The sequence below is a fragment of the Phymastichus coffea genome, unplaced genomic scaffold (genome assembly GCF_024137745.1).
Source record: "Phymastichus coffea isolate CEN01 unplaced genomic scaffold, Cenicafe_Pcof_1.1 PCOF00015, whole genome shotgun sequence".
NCBI classification, from domain to species: Eukaryota; Metazoa; Arthropoda; class Insecta; order Hymenoptera; family Eulophidae; genus Phymastichus; species Phymastichus coffea.
The window spans coordinates 523,921-547,687 of NW_026706826.1; the positions used below are offsets into that span (position 1 = coordinate 523,921).

The 23,767-nt window shown below is 36.7% G+C and overlaps 1 protein-coding gene across 1 annotated transcript in view; it reads right to left on the minus strand.

Annotated features, from left to right (window-relative positions):
• The window catches only part of LOC131675042 (glutamate receptor ionotropic, kainate 2-like), a 2,022,482-nt gene that overhangs the window by 473,954 nt on the left and 1,524,761 nt on the right, over positions 1-23,767 (minus strand). The window contains exon 13 of the mRNA XM_058953868.1: positions 1,673-1,811. Within this exon, the coding sequence (XP_058809851.1) occupies positions 1,673-1,811 (139 nt within the window). The remainder of the gene's footprint in view (positions 1-1,672; positions 1,812-23,767) is intronic.

The following is a 23,767-nucleotide window of genomic DNA, read 5'->3' on the forward strand; positions in this document are numbered from 1 at the left end:
GTACGCTAAAAAGCCTTTCGCGATATAGATCGAAGTTCATAGCATCAGGGGTTCATGAAATTAGGATGTGAAGGTCGGGGTTGTAGAGTTGCAGGTTACCGGGCTCGGGGTTGAGAAAATTAAGATATAGAGATCGGAGGTTGAGAGTCCAGGGTTATAGTCACGCAGAGATGCAGAGCTCGAGGGTTAAAGCAACCAGGGTTCAAAGACTAGGGTTATATTTGTATTTTTTGTGCAAAATTAACGAATTAACCTTGAAGTGACCTTGATCCTAACTGGATGAGGTCAAATGGATTCCAGGTTTGTATTCAGAATACAAAGATACATGACAGTATACAATAGAAGCCCATCGGAGGTCTTAAAAACAAGTTCATATGGATAAAAAGGAAATAAGGTCTATTTATTATTTGTTTGAGCTCTAGATGTCCTTCAAAGGTCATGTTGGAAAAAACCAGCAATATGTATTTGAACGTAAAATTTCCCGCTCTGTCCGAATCCGTAGTCAAATTTTGAATTCCGTTGTATTAAATACATTTGACCTTCGAAAGACCTTGAACCTGACGTGATGGAGATCAACGGACCTCGGATTCGTGTTCAGCGCATCGAAATACATAAAAGTTACATGGTCTGGTTAAATAGGCATCAACTTTTTTTATTTTGTAAACCTGTGTTATGGGCATTTAAGAGTATAAAAAAGCAATCCATTATTTTTTCAAAAATTCAATTGAATAAAACAAAAAATGGCTTAATGGATTTAATTTAAGCTGTTGGAGATTGTTATGGGTATATTGAACTGTAAAATTCACACTGAACTTTATTGATATCTAAAAATTCATTAGAAAACTCTTTTTCTTTCAAATACATGTAAAGCATGGAATTTTTTTTATTGTAAAATGAATGACTGATCATTTAAGAAGTTTTGTTTAACTTTTTGAAACTCATCTTCAATTTTTTGTGCGATCCTTTTCATTCCAGCTCCGATATTTTTGAGACAAGTTGTACCTAACTATATAACCTCCCAAATTAAAGTTGAATGAACAAATTTTTCAATTCATATAATTGTTTGAATAAAAATATTTTTTCCTCATCCTTGGATCAAAAAAAAGATTCTAAAAAATTAGGATAATTTTTTTCCGCGATATATCTTAGGATTACGTAACTGACGTGGACTGACAAATTTTTTGACTCGAAGATTCAAAAACTAATGACTCGAACATTTAATTTGTTTTTTTTTTAATTTTCATACGATCATTTCTAACGACGATACATCCACTTAAAAAGCACTAAAAATTTTTTTTATCTCTTAATTTTTTCAGTTCATGTAAAATAAATTAATAGTTTAATCAATAAAATTAAAAAAACTTTTTAAAAAAATATTATATCACAGTGTTTTTTTATGTAGCTTAAACTTTAGATAAAGTTTGGAGTAAATATGATTTCTTCATTATTAGCTTCAACTTCAAGCTTAAAAACATTTTTGTTTTTAATTGTTTGAATATAGCTTTTATTATAAAGTCTTTTGGTATCAAGGTCTGGATATGCATTTCCAATTAACTAATATTTTAATTTAGAAAATAGGTACATGACCTTCCAGTCATTATCAATTGTAACTGGTAATATTTGTTACATACAAAAATAATAACAAATAAATACAAATAGTAATTTTGCTTACCTTGCTAAAATGAATAGAAGTACCGAAACACCGAGATATGCTGTAGCCATGTAAATCCAAACATCTAAACTGAGTGGGCTTAAAAAAGAAAATAGATTAGGAGGCTGTTTTATTGGTTTTCTGTAGAGTATGCTTATGCCTGCAAATAAATAAATAAAGGTATTTGAATGATTTAAATATCAATTAAAAGATGCTAACAAGTACGTTGGAAAAGTAATTCTTTCAGAACAAAATAGGGTATGAAGAAATTAATTGTAAATGAAGTCGTAGTTTCTTAATATTTGAGTAACAATTATTAATATTATATCTATGATCTAAATGTTAAAATAACATTTGTGACAGTTTGTCTGTATATGTCATGTTTATACTGTCGGTCAAAAGTTCCAGAACACTTGTTAAATCTGTCAATCCTACTACTTTCTGCTACACTAGGTTTCTTACTGCTGGTTTGTTTCAACCAGCAGTAATAAACGATTTCACCAGAAAAATTCGTGGTCATCCTAATAAAGATACTGAAGGAACTATTGGAAAGTTATTGAATAAAAATGCTATGGAACGTCTAATCAATAATGCCTGAAATCGAATTTGGTCAAAGTTTATGATTTTCGGTACCGTAAGTGTTCAATTTATTATCATCCTGTGTATAGTACAGGGAATTTAAAAAATAATAAAAATCATGATAAATAAAATTACACTACACAGTATTTACGATTGGTCATTCCATTTGTTCGGAGCCTAAATAAAACAGCCTTACTACTTCCCTGATTCGCTTGGTCAAACCACCGCCAGAAAAGGACGCTGAAATTGGCCAGGAATTATTACCTACTGCTCCGAAACCTGATTATGAATGTTTGTCAGTTTCCGTCATTGGGATGAAAGAAAACAAATATACCATGTACCTATTCAATCTCAACCCGCCACTGGTTATTTCTCACCTATGCATTAATTTCATATTCTTATTGATCTGTAGATTTAAGCTTTTATGAGAATTTAATTTTTTTTTTTTCTAGATTACTTTTCCTCGTTACACTCCTTAAGTAACCGTTTTAGTGTAGGAGTGAGACGGCGGGCAGTATAATTTAATTTAAAAAAATCTTTTTCCTAATATTAAAACCACGGACGGAGTGGAAACCTTTGCCCACTAGAGAGGGAAACCGAGTTAAGCATCACAATAAAGATTTCCCTTGGTTGTCTCCGAACGGCAATAAAATCTGTACTCAGCATTGATGTAAGCGCGCGTCCTTCTTTTTGTGCATTCTTCCGCCCAACGCACTTTCTCGCTCGCATGCAAAAGGCATGCAGCCTCCGAACATATGTTCAGAAAGCGCCAACATGTCGATATGAGGAGAGGGCCATAAAATTGCAGGTACACTCTGTTTTGATCCTGATTAAAGAATTTTCCTCTTTCCAAACAAAAATTTAGCATTGGAAAGAACAAATTAATAATTTTTTTTATTAATTTACATATTTATCTTCCGCAATGTGTCGCAAATAATTTTGGCCTCTTAAAACCTCTCACCGAGTTCTCGCTCCAGAGCTTGGTTTAGGCAAAAAATAATAATATTATAATAAATTTGGGAAAATTAGATAGTAAACAACCAGTTAAGTCATATAAAAATTTTTGTATGAGTTCTCCGATTAAATTTTGAATATATAAAACTTACGTAATTGGCGAATAACGTAAAATTTATAACGAACGGCTTGTAGTTCGTTATGTCTCTCTCCCTCCACAAAGCCAATAATAAATATATTTGTGATATTACTATGTATTTATTTATATGAGATGTTTACAGCGCAGATGTCAACGAACCCGTAAGTAACGCGTCAACCCTTCGATAGTCGATAGTAAGCGCGCCACGCGGACCAGGCGAAGATGCAATTATCATCGAGAAGAGAGAGAGAGAGAATAGGCGCGATCAGAACAATTAGCTTCGAACCGGCGACCAGTGCACACCTCGTGAGGAGGATGACCGATACAAGTGTGACACGGAGAATTGTAGCGAGGAGAGAAGCAAGGCACCCTTTCGCACGACTAGCAATATCAACAGCAATATCTTAGGACTTGAGCAAAAACTTTAAAACGATCGCCTACTAGTGAGAAGCGGATACGCAAGATAGATCCGCGAAGCGAGTGCGCTACCGAATCCTGAAGGATTAAGCGAGCGATCAGCTCTGCAAGTACAGGCTCGTCTTTTGGCTTTCTCTCTCTTTTCCACTGTCATATTTTTTTCATCTCAGCGTTTGCACGTATACAAATTGTATGTAAGCGAATATTCTAACATTTTAAGTTTTTATACATGTTAATCCTGATCTGTTAATATTAATTGTATGTCATATTGATATTTAATTATTATAATGATAATAGCGTAACCGATTTATTTATAAAAAATATATAACGCGCTAATATATTGATAAATTAAATAATTTATAAAATGAAAATTATAATTTAACAAAACATGATGAAAAACATTTCGGATTTAATAATTTTCAAAGAAGAGGTCGATAACAGAATCAAGGAGTGGATTAAATCACTTTCCAGTGATACATTAAATAGCGTCCTGGTTGATTTAGAATTAAATCACGATGGAACAATGTAAGAACGCGCGAATAAATTATATAATAGACTAAAACGTAATTACGCAAACGATAATTTCGTGAAAACGGTCAACAATTTGACGCTACAAGCGAAAGTAAGGCGCGATAAGCTGTGTATAACACTGATACAATCAGATGCTATACCACAGCCATTGCGCGACAATATTATAAATGCGATACAACACAATGTTATTGAAGCATCAGATGACAGAGAGGATGTAAACGATAAAGAGGATATCGAACAAGAAGTCATGTCATTAACGCCAATTTCAAATACAACAGGAATAGCAACAAGAGGATCCACAACAAATAATTCAAACTCGGCGTCAACACACACGACACAAACAATGACGACGACAAGCTTCATCAACACGCAATCAAGAATGACAACACTAATATCAGAAAGAATGATCTGGTGTAGACTGCCGTCTGCATAAGAACAGTATATACCAGAATCAACCGCAAAAGAACTCATAGTAGCTCTCATTAACGCGAATGCGCTTGAAATAAAGATTGACGAATTGCAAAGCAATATATCAAGGCTATAAAGTGTAAATGCAAAGCTCAATAATGAAATCGAGAACTTGCGTCAAAAAAGGAAATTGATGTCGGAAACCAATGATAATTAGAAGACAAAAGTCAAGACAAAAACATCAACTTCAGAGAAACTTATAGCCTCATTAATCCGGGTTTCGATTAACTACAATAATGGAAATATCAAGATTGAATCCAAATGCAGTTTTATTTTCATCTACAAAAAGAACTCAGACACCAGCCAATGAGACTAGTATACTGAGAAATACATCAACAGTAACAAACATTGCCACAACTGAAAGCACGTCAAACAATGCGCAAGGCTTTCAGCCATGCGGCCTAACGTCCACCCCCACAAGTTCAAGCTGGAAGAGAGGAGCTTATGAACCAGAGGGTTTTTCGACACATGCAGCAAAGATGCAACCATCAATTGCGATACGGCAAGCCACGGCTAGCTATGGACTCCCAAATTGGAATACCAACGCAAACAGCTTAGATCATACTCGAGCCCAGACAAGGAGCTTAGAAAAAATAGTTAGAGACTGGAAAATCCATTTTTCTAGTAACGCAACCAGTAGTATTGAGAAGTTCTTGGAGCGAGTGGAGGTAAATTGCTCTGTAGATTGAATTATCGAGGACGAAATTTTGGATTCATTATTGACGCTCTTCAAGGGCCAAGTGCTTCATTCGTATTGCTTCTTAAAGTCAATGTGGAATACGTACCAGGATTTTCAAGTTGCAGCGCTAACCGCTTATAGCAAGTCGTGTCGCTTTAATCGAAATTTATCCGTGGAAGCACACTTACGTACGCAGGGGCCGGATGAGCCGGTCAAGATTATCGTGCAGCTATGAATACGATCTTCAACCGTATTGAGAGACCATGGAGTGCCCCCAACCAAATCAATTTGGCAATTGACAACATGATCCCCAAGCTGAGGAAAGAGCTAAAAGAGCAGCAGCATAACATCGTGTCGTTAGCCTAGTTTTTTAGCCGGGCTTAAGAAGTGGAAATAACCAAGTCGCACGAATACTGGAAGCCACCGCCGTCTCCCGAACAAAGCTTGCTACCGGAAGCGACCTACAAAACTAAAACAAAGCTGATGGCTAATTCAAAGGCTGGTATCGCTTCGGTGTTGGAAAGCACGATTATTTCGGAAGCTGAACTAGAGAAATCTCTCAACAATTATTTTACTAAGAAGTACCAGGAACTTACTGCTACTCAAGACGAGTACTTTATTCAAGACGATAAATTTTATTTATCCCTTTGCAAGCGTGGATATCACGTCTATCTCGACGAAGAGCGCCGCACCATCGAGTAGCCAAGGAACAATACTTTACAATACTCGTGAACGCGGAGGCCGGAGTTAAGGACGTGGGAACTTCAAGGACGGACGAGGGGACGTGCAGCGATCCGAGAATCGTGCAAAGATAGTATCTCCGCGCTCGGATCGCGACATAGATAAGATCCCCGGTTCAGACGCAGATAAGTTACTCTGCTGGGAGTGCAGCTGGCCCGGCTATACGAAAGCTACCTGCCCGGAATGTTCGAAAATTGAGCGTCTACTCTGGTTGTAGATTCCCTACCGCTCCTCTAATTCTGAGGGCCTCATCAGCTAACGCCGACACAGGAGACCGTCGAACGTAGCGATCAGCAGAAACCGACTGTACGCCGACACGGACCGTTGAAGCGATCTCGCTGTTGCCAGACCAAAGTACTGCGACATGCGTTCTAGTTGAAGTTTACCCTCGATGGTGGCTAACCTTACAAATAAGCCACTTTGTTTTTAAAGCACTTTACGATACCGGAGCTTCTCGAACAATATTGAGCCTAATTGATCTTGAGATAGCCGCAGCCTTCAACTGCCCGATCTTTACATACGACGGCCCTAGAGCTCGCACGGTTGATGGACATTACGTGCCCATCATTGGCAGTGCTCAACTACCTTTTTCGGTCGCAAAGGTATCATATGATAGACGCCGTCATGCTAAGCAAGGCAGAATCCAAATGCACTCTAGGAGGAGACTTCATTTGAGAGTTTTCTGCTTGCCTCGACCTGGAGACAAACACCTTACGGGTGAAAGGGTGCGATCGTCAGGTGTCATTTAGTCGTCTCTTAGTGCATATCCATTGCTCGCTCTGTCGTCCTTAAGGATTGAATAGATCACTCCGGAGCAAGGCGGAAAGATCGACAGAATTATCGAGGAAGTCCTACCTGAAAAGGAGAATGATCACATTGGATGCATGTCGTGGATCACCCACAACATTGATGATGGAGACGCCCGGCCAATCAAATAAAAGTATTATCCGGTTTTTCATGTTATCCAGATGGAAATGTATGCGCAAGTATACAAGATGCGTGAAGCGAAGATAATTCGACGCTCAAGTAGCGAAAGGGCGAGCCCCGTCGTTATGGTCAAGAAACCCGACGGATCGTATCGCTTTTGCGTGAATTATCGGAAGGTCAACGCGCTGTCTAGGGTAAGCGCTTATCCACTTCTTTATATGGATGTTATCCTGAGGAAACTGCAATATGTTACATTAGCGCACTTGACTGCTTAGGAGCTTTTGATCAGATCTCTCTTACGGAGGCATCTATACGAATTACCACCTTTACTATCCCTCGAAACTAATAACTGGCCATAAATAGCTAAAAATTCAAGAAAAACATAACAGTCAAAATTTACTCTTTAATCCCTATTTTGAACCCTTTGGGTAGGTTGTTGATTAAAAATTACTATGGAAATGGATTCAGCGGGTCTGAAAACCCTCAGAAACCATATTTATGTACGAGGTGTGTTTAAAAAGTAAGGTGAATTTTCAAATTTCACGGGCAACGTACTTTCGATTATCGATTTTTTTATTTTGTTATGTTGGTACACTCTTCCCGAACATCTGTACCAAGTTTCAAGTGTATAGCATTTTTTGTTTTTGGTTGTGAGAGGCTTATAAGTGTTTTGCGTGTTCGGCGATTTCTTGCTATCGAAAAATATGGATCAAAGGATTTGCATCAAATTTTGTGTAAAAAATAAAATAAAGTGCTCCGAAACACTTGAAATGTTGACGGTGGCATACGGTGAAACTGTTCTGAGTAAAAAAAAATGTTTACAAGTAGTACAAACTCTTCCAAGATGGCCGGAAAGATGCCAATGACGAGCCTCGCTCTGGACGCCCAAGCACGTCAACAACTGATGAAAACGTTCAAGCAGTGAAGAAAACTGTTCTGGAAAATCGTCGAATCACTATCAGAGAAGTTGCTGAGGATGTTGGTATATCGCTTGGCTCGTGCCATGAAATTTTTTCTAACGTTTTGGGCATGAGACGTGTGTCATCGAAGTTTGTTCCGAAATTGCTAAATTTTGACCAAAAGAACCGTCGCATGAGCATCGCTCAAGAACTGTTGAATGACGTCAACGACGACCCAGATTTACTCAAAAGAGTCATAACTGGTGAGGAATTATGGGTATATGGTTATGATATCGAAACCAAAGTCCAATCGTCCCAATGGAAGAGCCCAGATGAGCCAAGACCAAAAAAAGCACGCCAAGTTCGATCAAATGTCAAAGTTTTGTTCACTGTTTTCTTCGATTACCATAGCGTGGTGCATCAGGAGTTCTTACCATCTGGACGTACGGTCAATAAACAGTATTATCTTGAAGTTATGCGCCGTTTGCGAGAAGCAATACGGAGAAAACGCCTAGAATTGTGGAAAAACAATTCATGGCTTTTGCATCACGATAATTCCCCTGCTTACTCATCTTTGCTTGTGAGAGATTTTTTGGCCAAAAACAACCCCACAATCATGCCTCAGCCACCATATTCACCGGATTTGGCCCCATGTGACTTTTTCTTGTTCCTAAAACTAAAGAGACCTATGAAAGGACGGAGATTTGCAACGATTGTAGATATAAAGACGGCATCGCTGGAAGAGCTCAAGGCTATACCGAAAAGTGCTTATGAGGAGTGCTTTGAGGATTGGAAAAACCGTTGGCATAAGTGTATTGTATCTGAGGGGGATGACTTTGAAGGGAACAACATAAATATTGATAAATAAATAAATATTTTTTCTTAAAAATACAAAGTCACTTTAATTTTTGAACACACCTCGTACATTCAGATGTATAAAATGCAGCTGCCAGTTTTAGTACGAAAAGTCAGAAAAGTTTTGCGAGTTAAGGGATTAAAGCATTGCGGTAACATTGAAGTAGTTAGCGTTCTTATTTTTGTATTTGTTTAATTTCCTATTCTATTTACTTGAAGCGAATATAAACTGCAGAAAATAAGCTTAAATGAGACTGTTACTGACTGTGAGAAAAAAAAGAACATCATTTCCCAAACATTATTCTTAATAATTACCTAATCAGCTATAATTTTATTTATTCCATCATTTTATAACATTGCACTTGGCGTAGCTATTTTGAAAGTCAACGCTTCATCTCCACCCCTAATTTTTTCATCATTGAAGTATTGACAAGATGATTTAGAGAATAGTCTGCGTGTCCAACATCATCAGCACTTTTCATTGTACGATAATTTGACAAAAATCAATGTGAAATGTGTAAATCAATTAAATTAAATTCATTGATTACTAATTAATTAATTAGTAATACATTGATTACTAATTCATTAATTAGTAATACATTGATTACTAATTCATTAATTAGTAATCAATTAATGAATAAGTAATTAATTAATACTTAATAAATTAACTAATGTCCTCTCAAATTAAAACATAAGCACTTTATAAATTACGCATAGTTTCATTAGCTATGTCTACGGCCACCTTACCGTCTCGATCACGTGGCTGCCTGCGAGGGCAGCAGCTACCGGCCGAGGGAAGTAAAAAGGGAACTCGGTCTGAAATGGGGCGGAACTCGTTCGAAGAAAGAAGGACGAGTGAGAGAGTAACTCTAGCATAACTCGGTAACAGCGTGAGTGCGTGTGAGCGTGACATCTAAAAAATCAAGGAGCATAGACACAAAATTGCCAATAGTTTGTTGTTGTTATCGCATTAACGCAGCTAACACGTCATCGTAGGCCAGCCACGAAGTTGCCAAATCAAAACGGTGGAAACAGTAGGGCGATTGAGGAGACCTCGTTTTGTATGCGAAAACGATAACCTGAGCCACACGTCGAAAGACGACGGCAAACTGCTCCCCTGATAACGCGACTAATCCATTAAGGTAAGCTGGCCAGCTACGCGTCATAATTACGTCAAATAGCCGCGTGTAGTATTATAAATTTTCCCTCGGAAAGCCGTGCACAAGCGTTATTAAACCGGTAGCAAGCGAGCGAGTGAGTATTTCGAACGGGCGACTGTGAATAAAATGGCGGTGCGCAAAGTTGTCGCACACATTGAATCAATGTTTATGCGCGGGCCAAATGCGTTGTAAATAAATATCGTAAATAAACTAGTCTGTGTGATCGAAACAATAAGTCACTTCCGTCCCTTGTTATTATTTAGTTGGTTGACTGTTACCCGTCCTTCCCCGCTCTTCGATTAGTTAAAAATCGCTTATTTCGTTCTCATCGCGCCCATTCCAGCACGACTGCGCATTAGGTACGACGTAGGTATTAATACACGGAAATCACACCCCGTTACAATACATAAAAAATAAGAATAAAATGTTATGGCGGAATTTGTTATATACCAATAAGAATTTTAAATAAACGAAGCATTCTTAATAAAATGCAATGAAGCTCTGTAAATGATTACCTAATAAAAGCCAAAACAATTTCTGAATAACATTCAAATCTGCAAGAAAAAAAACCGAGAAAAAAAGTACACTTCATGCACTGTGCTTAATGACAATTTATAAGACTATAATCATATAATCTCATCAAAGAGATCTGCAATGTATATTTCAGAGAACAGTAAGAAAATATCACTATTTTAGAACATCTTCCTACTTGTAATAAAAAAAATTAATATTTTTAATACAAACACAAACATGGATAATATTTTCATATGATATTACATTTTTGAATTAGATCTGTTATTACAAACTTTTGAAATCTAACTTCGAATTTTTCAGCGATTTTAAAGACCTTATACATGTATTACTAATCAATTTTGTTTAATTCAATGGATGGGTGGGCCATTTATAATTTTTCAAATTTGATTTCGGATTTATGTTCAACGACGTCAAAAATCAATAATGAAATATTCTGGACCAAAATTATTCCAGATAATCATTTATAGTGGCATGCATAAGTTTGTGGCCCAAAAATATTCAGCCGAAATTCAAAGTTTTGTAGCTACGTTTCAAATGGTCGTAAAAGAACTCGTGGGGCACATTTTAAAGAGCAAAATTTTTTTAATTGAGGATTGAATTTTATAAGTTAAAAAAATTAATTTTTGTTTTAATAATTTTGTCTAAACACATATGTAAAGCATGAAATTCACACTCAAAGTTTATTCCGAAATACAGTTTTGTTCAAATAATTTTTTTCCTAATCAATATTATTTAGTAAAATTAAATGGGTAATAATCCTTCAAAAAAGGCTAACAAATTCTATATATTTACTCTTGGGCGATGCATTTTTTACCTATTTTTGATAGATAAAAAATTGCAAAATTGACATAAGTTTTCGTAGTGAACAAATAATGTAGTTTTGGACAGATATATTTATTTAGAAAGAATATTGCTTCTTTATTTTCAATTAAATTATAGAAATTGCAACTCCTGTTTTTAATAAAAATTGGAAAAATTGATTTGAATCCTATTATAACTTTTTATGAGAAAAATCTTATTTTTATACATAATCGATAAAACAGGAAATTATAGTCAATCTACTTTAAATATAATTTTATTTTCAACTCATTTTTCTTTGTATTAATTTTTTTATAGGGCACTGCACACTAGTAGTATAGGATATAAAGGTTCTAAGCCACTTTTACCATGCGAGTATTTATTACTTCCTTACCAGCAGTCGGTAAAATTATCAATCCTGTGTTATCGACCGATGGACCGATGGGATGTTTTATCGGCAGATTTTTTATCGAAATTTTTTTTACATTGTAGCCGACCGTTGTGTGTGTGTGTGTGTGTATGCCGATATGCAGGTTCCGCGTCCGGTCGGTAGTTATCGACGTGGATGGATGATGTCTCCATGCCCCCTCCCGATGATCGATGGATCGATGAGTCAGATTGAAAAAATATATGATTAATGGTATATCGTCGGCGACGTACTGGTATGATGCCCAGTCGGTATACTCGTATCTCGTGGAAAGTTCCGGATTTACCGGCGTACTATTCGTGCGCATGCCCCGTTGGATAAGGTTTATTATTATTGGAAAATCAACAAAAAAATAACCAAAAGTTTAAATACGTTTAAAATTAAAAACCATTTGTTTGCTAAAAAAGTATACATGGCTATTATATTATAATACTTATACAAGTTTTGTAATATGATTATTTGTATTTCTTCTTTTCATTGTCGAACTATTGATAGCCTTTTTGTTCTGGAAAATGACTAGTGTTGGTTGAAAATTTGGAAGTGACTTGTTTCCATGTAGACTAATTTTTTTTTCATCTGGGTCTTCTTGGGGAAGACAAGAGTACTTGACTGAAGAGTAGCGGTCAATTTTATTCGAATGCTAGCTAATGAATGATCCTATCCTTGCGTTGTCTTATTTATAATAGCTGACAATTACGTTAATTACACAGCCAAGAGAGTAATCTAGATTCTGTGTTTGATAATTTTCTATCCTGGTTTTCAGAGGTTGTTGCACTTTTACGCAGAACCATCTTCGATATGTGTAAGCCGAGTAAACAAGAATAATTTTTACTTTGAAAAGTTTAAAATTGAATTTTTGATTGGAATCTGTATATTCACGATGTAGATATAAAACTGAATATAAAATATATATCCATAACCAACTCATTTCGGACATAATTGTCAATGGTGATGCGAACACATACAGCAACATATTATATACGAGGTCTGTCCGGAAAGTATCGGGCCTACCTTTATATTTTCGTACTAGCGTTATTCGTTATCATCTGATGGGTGGCATCCTTCAAAGTAATCCCCACTTGATTGAATAACACGGTTCCATCGATGTTTCCACTTTTCAAAACATTCCTGGAACTCACTTTCAGGGATAGTCTTAAGTACACTCGTCGCATTGTTTTTAACCGTTGTTTTGTCATCGAATCGGTGTCCTTTGAGGGGTTTTTTTAGTTTTGGAAACAGTCACAAGGGGCTATGTCGGGACTGTATGAAGGTTGTCGAAGCATTGCGATATTGTGTTTGCTCAAAAACTGCTGCACAAGATTGGATGAATGCGCTGGCGCATTATCGTGATGGAGAAGCCAGTCACCACTTACCCAAAAGTGCGGCCGTTTTCTTCTTACTGCATCACGCAAACGTTTTAAAATTTGAACGTAGTATTCTTTATTGATTGTCTGACCTGTTGGTGCATATTCGTGATGTACAATACCTTCACAATCAAAAAAAATAATCAACATTGACTTTACATTGCTCCGACTTTGACGTGCTTCTATTGGTCTTGGTGATTCAGAATGCTTCCGCTGTGAATATTGTTGTTTTTTTTCAGGATCATAACCATAAACCCATGATTCATCACCTGTAATAACTTTTCTAAGCATTATTGACCATTTCCAGATTGTCCAGAGCGATTTCTAAGCGAATGTTCTGCTCTGCTGTGAGCAATTTTGGGATGAATTTCGCACACACGCGTTTCATTCCTAAATTTTCGGTTAAACTTTCTGAAATTATAGTTTTTGGTATTCCGAGGTCTTTTTCTAGTTCTCGCACAGTCATATGACGATCTTGTTCGATTGCAAGTCGCACCCGCTCAATAATATCTGCGGTTTTTGTCGTCTAAGGTCGGCCGGAACGAGAATCACTATTGACAAAAGTGCGACCATCCTTGAACCGTTTATACCACTCTTTTATTCATGTTTTGTTTATACACTCGCTTCCGAAGGCCTTTTGCATCATTTCAATAGTTTCCGAACTCGTTTTTCCAAGTTGAAAGCAAAATTTGATGCAAATTCGTTGATCTTGTTTTTCACTCATTTTTGACAATATCAAAATCCGACAAACGCGAAAAAGGCACTATAAACAAAGACACGCTGCGCATGAACTATACGTCCGGCAGGTGTCAGTAAGTAACCAATAGATTCATGAGGCTTTACTGTTGACGTTTCTGTCCGGTAGAGGTCGCTCGAACACTATGGCGCGAAGATATAAACGTAGGCCCGATACTTTCCGGACAGACCTCGTAAAAACGTTTAGTATGGAATGACTAACATTGATTACTACTTTTGTAGCTTACCTATCAGTTCTAAAACTAGGAATATCTTCCTGAGTAAATTTATGACAAAGGCCCATTGAATATTCAAATAAGTTATTCGTTTTCTTATTCTTTGGTATGTACCAGATACCTTTCAATAAGGCTATAGAATATTCAATTATTATGAGATCATTCGTTAATAGGTTGACAATGTTAGAAAATTGTATCAGCTCCGCACCTTCGTCAATGAGTGACTGTACATAATCCATCGTTGTTTGAACCGTAAAATCATCTACATTGTACGGTTTACTAAGATATTCATTCAAGCAGGCTATAGCCCGACTTCGAATGTTGTTACTTAATGAATTCATAATGTGTCTTATGCTGCTGCAGACTGTAAATGAGCTGCAGTGTATGAATCGCGTTCCTTTTGTAACGGCAACTGAGTCATGGAGAGGGTATATGACTCATTCAACTTATGAATGTCAGATAAAACTTCTATGATTTTCATATCAAGTTCTTCTTGATGAAGATCAATCAATGTATAAGTTATTACAATAAGATATTACTTTGTAACAGTCGCGAGTTTATTAAGTAAAGTAATCACCAATTGTCGGACCGGTGTGTACGGAGTTGAGTCTTACAGGTACTTATTGACTGACTGACGGACTACTGATCAACTGCCTGAGTAATTTGTTCATTCCTTTTTATATCTTTTATAGCTCTTCTCAGGTCAGTATTGCGATATGGTGTGACATTTTGTTTTTGCTGAATATAAATTTTGCGTTTGGTGACTTTATTTAGGCGTGTCATTTACCTCGTGTTTCGTCAGTTTTTTGCTGACGTGCGGGTATTTTAACAGCTTTGTGACGAGAGCAGGCCGTGTGCCGGTCTCTCGTCTGCGTTCTCCCTCCTTCAATCGGCAACGTGTTGGGCAACGTTAGGCGCATACTTTAATGCGCCTAACACTTGGTCTTTTTGTTTCAGCGCCAAGGACGGGCCAGCGCAGTTGAGCGCAAGAAAAAGTTGAGGAGCGCGGAGAGAGAGTGAGAAAAAGAGAGAGAGAGAGAGAGAGTATTAGGCCCATGCAGGGATTGGCAGGCGCGCAACGCGTGACCGATAAGCGGCGCGTCGCGTGCCGCCTAACTAATAGGTCAAGGTAGGGAGAGGAGCGAGCGTCGCTGAGCGGCTGCAAGACGAGCGCAAGAATAAGTGCGTGTGAGAGTCGAAGCCTAGTCCTACTAGCGTGCAGTAGTCCTGCTAGAGAGTGCAGTTTGGGATAGCTGGAAGGAAGGTCAACCCTACCGGCAACAGCTTTGTTTGCGACCGCAGCCAGCCCACCCCTGCAAGGAGAGTCAACGTCGCCTGTGGATACCTGGTCAGCGATAGCAGCCAGCAGCTAGCAACGATCTAACCAGCGACGACGACCGGTACTTCCTGCGGCAGCACATCGCCCGGGATCCACGACGTTGCTAGGAGCCGTGAACAAAGGTCAAGCCTTCTTTTCTTCTTTCTCTCTACACTCTCTCTCTCTCTCTCTCTCTGTGGTGATGCGACGGCCGGTGCGCGTTGAATAGAATAGCCAGGCATCCACGTGTCGGCTATCTAAAGGTTCGCGTTTAAGTTTAATTTGTAGTAGTGTAAGTTGCGACCGGCAAATTGTCCAGGCGCCCACGTACCGGGCAGTTCATCCGGTATAGGTTCGCGTAATTTAAGTAAGTTTGTAATAGGTTAAGTGCGCGATTGGATATTAAGACGAAATGCGAAATATTCATTTGTGAATACTATGAGTAATTTACTGTTATATTTTGTAGTTAGTTGGTCAATAATTTAGATTATGTTATGCGCGCGTATGTTTAGTGTGAATAATTATTAATAATAATAGGTTGTAAGTGAGATTTGATTTCTGTCTTTATATAATTCATTCATCAACCTCTCCTCGTTCTTCTCCCTCAATTGTCTTGAGCGAAAGTGCCTCACTTACCCCGCAAAGAATTAGTAACAAAGGATCGAGATTTGTTACAGCTTTGAATTTCATGAATGTGCATTTGTTACAAAAAAGGATGCGTCGTAAGCCGTAACACTTTATTTCGGAGTGTCATTCACCTCGCGTTTCGTCAACTGACGTGCGAGTAGGTTAGCAGCTTTGAATTTCACGAATGTGCATTTGTTACAAAAAGGATGCGTCGCAAGACGTAACAGTACGATTCCGGGTTCACAATGAAATGTTTGCTTAGTTTGTTGGGAAGGAAAATGTCAATCTCAGCCTCCAATTCGATGACGACTCTTGTTCCGAATTTTGTTTAAACTTTTTTCATGCCAGTGACTGTGTAAAGGATTGAAGGATTCAATTCTTTTAATTTCTTCGTTGGTAAGTAGGATGGGATATGAGCTATACCGTTGATAGCTTCCATGATGAAGATTGATACCTGCGACATGTAAAATTCCAAATATAAAAAGTGAAAAAATTCTATGAGTAACAGTTGACATACAATTTTTGATTAAAAAGAGTATTCAAGCTATATGAAGTATCTACTGTGAGCGTAGACGAGCGAATGAATCCATACCTTGATGCTGTCGCATATATAGGGTTAAACCATTCATTTTAATTAAAGGTATTATACCAATCTCCCACCTCCACTTCATCTTCCTCATCCTCTAAATCTAACAGTTTTAGCTTGTTGATCACATCATAATCATCATACTCATCATTATCACTATTCGACTCTAAAGTTGAAGAATTACTGTCAGAGAGGTCGCAAGTTTAACTTAGTTGTCGACTATAACTATTTTTCAATCAGTTTTTAAGAGCCACGGCATTTTGAAGCGCACAGTTTTCTGTCCATCCTGGAGGATGATAATTGCAAACTATAGGTTCGCAAAATCCTGGCTGATGTAAGGAAGGGCAACCCAAATCTTCGAAATCGAAGACATCATTAACAAATCTAGTGAGCCAATTTACTTTTTGACGTCCCTTTACATAAATAAGAACTTCGACAGTGTCAGCTGCTAAGCGACCTAGGTCTTGTATAATAAGCGGATAGCAATCGTATAAGTTTCTAGTATTCCAATTAAACCCTTGGAAGTTAATTATAGGTCATGAATTTTTAAGTTGAATGACTGGAAAGTTTTTCCCAAGGACATAGTGGCTTGTAAATCCAATGGGCGGGTTCAATATTGTCATTGAGATTTATCATTGTAAGTTCTTTAAAAACTGGTTGATCATCGTACTTAAAGGCTTGTATATTAACGATGATTTCCATGCCAAATCTACAATGAAAAATATTAAACAGAAATATAGTTTAAATCAAAACTTAGTTCATTGATTGAAATTTTTACAATACCTTGTTAAAGGATTGCAACGTGCCATGATCGCTGTGCTCGACAGAATATGATGAAGCATCGATTTTAATACGTATTTTATATATTTACCCCTTTCCACTTTTGCATACTTTTTTGAATATATGTAGGTTCCTTTTTCATATATGTTAGTAACAGTGCGATAATCAAAATTCGCTCACACGTCTCTGTCCAATCAAGAGTCTTTATGAATGGGGCTAAGTTCTTTTTATATGCTACAATAACTCTAGCTCCGAGCGAATATAGTTACGTCCCTTTATAATGAATACTGCTAAGTTCTTTTTATATGCTACAAAAACTCTAGCTCCGAGCGAATATAGTTAAATCCCTTTAACGAGCTTGTGTGGCACGCGAATATTTACCGCCAAGACGCTAGATAACTTATACTATAGCCTTTCTTTCCAATCCACACACGGCTAAGTTCCATCTCTCTTTGCTATCGACACTTAGTCTCTACAGCATGCAAAACAGAAAAAAAAACTTAGAATCGTGCGCTTGCGAAGTGACATAGCTCCATTAGCTATGTCGCACGCTAAGAAAGATAAATTTTCGGTCATATGAGAACTTAGACGTGTGAACGTAATATGGTCTTAGTCGTGGAGCAGTGCGATGCATCACACTCTCCCCTCTCCCAAAAGTTAGCCATGTAGTGCGTGGCTATGAGCTGTGCGTGCGCGATATATCCTTCATTCATGAATTAATATAATGGGTGATCATAATGCAAGCGCGTTAATCGATGATTGAACGGCGTCACGACTGCAGCTCATGAATTACTAAATCAACGCGCTCATTTTAACTTTGAAAAATTTTTAAGCATTCATGAGCATTGGAACTTATAAATTAGCAGTCGGATTATACCTTGTGTCAATGCACTAAATGTGATGTATTTGGTCTTGAAAATGTTTTGAAGTTAATGAAAATGGTAGTTAGTGTATGGTATAAGTTAGAAGCGTCCACTCATGAAAGGATATAGCCACGCGCCCGAGTATAAGTGGTCTTAGTTGCGCGCGAGCATAAACACCTTGCACGAAAATTTTATAAATCCACAACCGGATAACCTCATTTTCTCGCTGCCAGAGCTCAGAGTTGAATGACTCTGCGTGGAGCTCCCTATCCTAAAGTAGCCTTTGACTTGCTATGCATTGATTAATATGTAGAAACTTAGTGGCACGCGAATATATTAGGACTTAGTTATATGCAAGCATATTCGAGACTTATGATAAATTACAAGTGTCAATACCCTCACTTGAATTTGACATTTTTGAAAATTAAAATTTTTTCAATCGGTTTTTCTTAGAATTTAAAATACTATTAAACGTTGAAACTTAAAAAGAATTTTAAAAAACCAATGCCATACATGTGTATAGTAATGAATACTCGCGTTTGAAATTACAAATTAGTTCATTGCTATACATGTGTATAGTAACCAATGCTCGCGGTTGCATTAGCTGATACATAGTCGTGAAAATTTGAAACGTCGCGCCGTAGGTCATATTACGGGGGGGGGGCGTCAATAAGTCTTTACAAAATCCAAGAGATGGCACTCGTCACGCTTGAATTATAATGTTTTTGGCAAGCGATACTACTAACTAGATATCGTACAAAGTTTCAGCTCGATTCATTAAGTCGTTTTTTTGTGAGCGTTGGTTGAACAAAAAGTTATTGGTTTATTTGAAAAATGGAAAAAACAGAGTTTCGAACGATGATAAAACATTTTCATTTGAAAGGCCTTACAACAAAAGAAATCGCAGTTGAATTGAACGCCGTTCATGGCAAGTCTGCCCCTGTATTTAAGACTGTTTATAACTGCGTACAACAACAAAAGATGAACCTCGTCCAGGACGCCCCGTAGAAGTGAATACGCCCGAAATGGTCAACAAAATCCACGATATGGTGTTGAGTGATGGAAGATTAAAATTGCGAGAATTAGTTGAGGTCACAGGGGTATCAATGGGTACAATTATTTCCATTCCGCATGAAAAATTGGGGATGAAAAAAATATCAGCAAGATGGTTGCTCACTGTTGAAAACAAACGAACCCGCGTGGTCACCTCTGAGGCACTTTTGGCACGCATACGTCGTAATCTGGAAGACTTTTAGCGTCGACTATTAACTGTAGACGAAACATGGGTACACTACTACACTCCTGAAACCAAAGAACAGTCCAAACAATGGATTATCGCAGGAGAACCAGCCCTAAAGAAGGGAAAGACAGTATAGTCAGTTGGCCAGATTATGGCCACGGTTTTCTGGGATGCGTATGGAATCATCTACATCGACTACTTGGAAAAGGGCCAGACGATCACTAGACAATATTATGCGTCACTATTAGGTTAGCTGAATGAAAAAATCAGAGAAAAACGTCCTCACTTGAAAAAAAAAATGCCTCTTTCTTCAAGACAATGCTCAAGTTCACACGTGTGCAGTTTCGATGGCAAAAATTAACGATTTAAAGTTCGAATTAATTGACCATCCACCAAATTTACCTGATTTAGTTCCCAGTGAGTTTTTCTTATTTCCTAACCTCAAAAATTGGCTTGACGAACAACGATTCACATCGAATGAAAAAGTCATCGCCGAAACAAGTGCCTATTTTGAGGGTTTTCAGAAATCATATTTTTCTAATGACTTAAAAAAACTAGAAGGCCGTTTAATAAAATGTATCGACCTTCAAGGAGAATATGTTGAAAAATAAAAAAAAATTACAGACGCAAAACTTTTTTTTCCTTTTTTTTGTAAAGACTTATTGACCCCCCCTCGTATAATATAAATTCCCAAAACAAAAACACCTACTTTATCTCATTTTTAGTACATAGTTTGGGCTGATTCCACCTCAAATCATGCAGGGCACCGGGTGACCGGTAACGAAACAACATCAAAATACTTGGATAATGTTCTAGGCCCAAAATAAGACGACCCCTATTTTTTCTCTTCCCCCCAAGATGCATAGGTGCATCAACAACGTACTTGAAAGATGCACTTTCAGAAAACAGACTAACAAAAAAAAAATATCGTATTCAATTTCAATCGATTTGCGCATGCTTATTTATCATCGGAATCGAATAAATCTTTTTTTATACGATAGAGAAATACAGAGCCTTCAAATCTATGCATTAAAATAAATGCACTAATGCATTCCGAGAAGATTATGCACTTTTTCCAAAAAAATGCATCTCATAAAAAACTCGATTTATTTAAAAACCCCACTTTTTTTTGCGCTCATAATTTTTATGGAGATTCTCTGATACGCTACCTTCAATCCAGGATAGGTCCCATTTTCGGTTTCTACTTCGTTACTGAGAAAAAAAAAATTTTTCAACTAGAAAAATTTTTGTGTTGACAATCATGCACTCATACTCGCAAGCTTATGAATAAAGAAGTACAACAGCTTTTTATTGATTATATCACATTTTTTTATTGTTTGTCTTGTTTCTTTTTACATTTTTTTTCTTTTTAGCCTTCTTGACATTCTTAGGTTTCTTAGACATTTTTCCAGCTTTAACCGAAACTTTCTTTGTTTTACGTTTCCTTTGATTTTTTTTCTTTTTATTTTCTTCTATTTTTACCCAAGAGTGAACAGCAGTGCGAGCTATGAACGATGTCGATTTACCTTTAGATATCACTGACTTCCACATATGACATCGTTGAATGCCTTCGAATTTGTTTGACACCATTCGTTCTGCCATTTTCTGATTACGAAAGTTTTGAACCTCAAATGCTTCCATATAAATCAATTTAATCGACGTAGTGTACTTTTGAACATGTTCAACGAAGCACTTCGCATCTTGAATGGCTTCAAGTTCAGAACTACGTAAATTATGCACTGTGGCATAGTGCTTCACCAAACCTCCTATACCATCAACAGCACCTTTACCATGTCCAGTCGCAGAAAATAACCATTTCTTAAATATTTTTGAATTTTTGAATTCGTGCATTTGAAAGCGGTTTTTAAAATGACTCGCAGCTCCATCAGATACTATACTAATAGAATTGATTGAACCACCATTAATTTCCTCCATTTCGCTAATAATTTCGATAATTTTTTGCATCGCTAGTAAAGCGTGGGAGTAATCGTGCTTTAAGTCATCGCTTACTACCACAAAACTTTTTGTGACATTGCCTACATAGCAAACAGCAGTGAAGAGAGAGACTTGTTTATTTACCTAGTGATTGCCTTGAACTGGATTTTTTGAAATCACTGACCAGTTCTCAGCAAAATCTATATGTATTAGCAAATGTTGGGGATATAATTTTACTCTTTCTTTGTCATTTTTAATTGCTAACCGCTGTACTTCTTTGATTCGTAAATGTGATGTTACTCTAATTACATGATTAGTAAATTCTTCTTTGAACGTAGCGACGGATACTGTTCTAGTTTCTAAGTTTCCTTTATTCCACAGCGCAAACGTTATATTATTATCATTCTCTGTTTCATCTATATTCAAAACGTCAAATGTGACACCCGCAGCACCTGGACACAACTCGCATTCTTGATAGTAATACGTTTCTTGAGGTGCTGGACATACTACAGAAGATAAAACTGTCGAACGTAAACGGCAAACGTCAACACTACTTTTACCAATAAAGTTTTTCAATGCAATTAAGTACAGCTCAAAGTTGGCACAATAAATACATAAGCATACGTCATTCATTGGTTCGATTAGAACATGCTTTGGACGCATGGAATAGAACTTAGATTTGCTAATTTTTATACCCGGATTCTCTTCTTTCAAAGTGTGATATACTTCCTTTAAACTTCGGGTTAAAAAACGCTTGACTTTTTTAACTTTCGTGCCATTTTCTCTTACTGTTATAACATCTGCTTTATTAGGACTTTGTCTCGAACAATTGAAGTCATCATTCAAATAATATTGCATGACAATATCGCCTGTTTTTTTATCCAGTGGATGACCATAGTACTGCTCTGGTTTAGTATAAATACCTGGATTAGAGATAATATAATAATAGCTATAAAAATAAAACACGCAAAAAAATTGTGCATTGATTGTTATTACATAACAAAAAATTTATATTTTTACCTTGATTTGAAACAATTTTTCTTGCCTTATCAATCATGTAAATAGTAACTTCAGGAAATAACGTCAAAATTTCGAACTTTGTTCACAAAGGAACGATAATTGTTAAGAGTTTGATCACCTCTGAAAAACATGAGCAATTACTGAAGGCCTTAGAGAAATTTTCACTCAATTCTTGAGGGAAATAATCATTTAACTTTTTTACAGGCTCCTCAATAGGTACATCATAAATCTTTTGTAATTTACAATTTGTAGCTTCAGAGAATGATGATACAAGCTTTCTTTTTTTTTCATAACATATTTTTCAACACTTATATTTTTTATGTTTCCTTTCTTACGCAAAGGAGATACTGGATTTTCTAAATTAGCAATTATTTTATCATTAAATTCATCCATGAAAATTGAGGTGTCTATAAACTTTTCTTCTTCGTCATTCCCTTCCATTGAAATATTGTCATCTGACATTGTTTCTCCTTCTTTTTCTGCTTGTATTGCATCGCAAGCTTTAACGATACGTTTATAACAGTTACTACACACACTGTCACTAGCTTTTATATCAGGATTTGTAAATTTTCCTTGTAAAAATACAGCATAGTCACTAATTTTTTGAAAATTCACTTTGTTGCTATTATACACCACTTTAGTATGTACTTTGAAATAATTGGGGCATTTTAATCTTTGCGTAGAATACGTTAACATAGCTGACATGTTGTCAAGCAGAAATTCAAACACGCACTGTCGCTACTTACTGAATAAATGATAAGACTATTTATAAGTATCATGGAATTTGTATACACAAACAGGACTACACACATAAAGGTCTATGACAACAGCTGACATCATAACAAGTCAATACTCGCCGATTATCATGTTATTTAAATGCTCGTGAGTGTGAATGCAAGATAGTCAACATAAAAAATTTTCTAGTTGAAAAATTTTTTTTTCTCAGTAACGAAGTAGAAACCGAAAATGGGACCTATACTGGATTGAAGGTAGCGTATCAGAGAATTTCCATAAAAATTATGAGCGCAAAAAAAAGTGGGGTTTTTTAAATAAATCGAGTTTTTTATGAGATGCATTTTTTTGGAAAAAGTGCATAATCTTCTCGGAAATGCATTAGTGCATTTATTTTAATGCATAGATTTGAAGGCTCTGTATTTCTCTATCATATAAAAAAAGATTTATTCGATTCCGATGATAAATAAGCATGCGCATGTTACGTCTCGTGCATCAACTACGAATAGCTAATGAATGAGACGTTCCAATATGTTGACTAGTGGTCGGATATGTCTCACTTATAATAAATA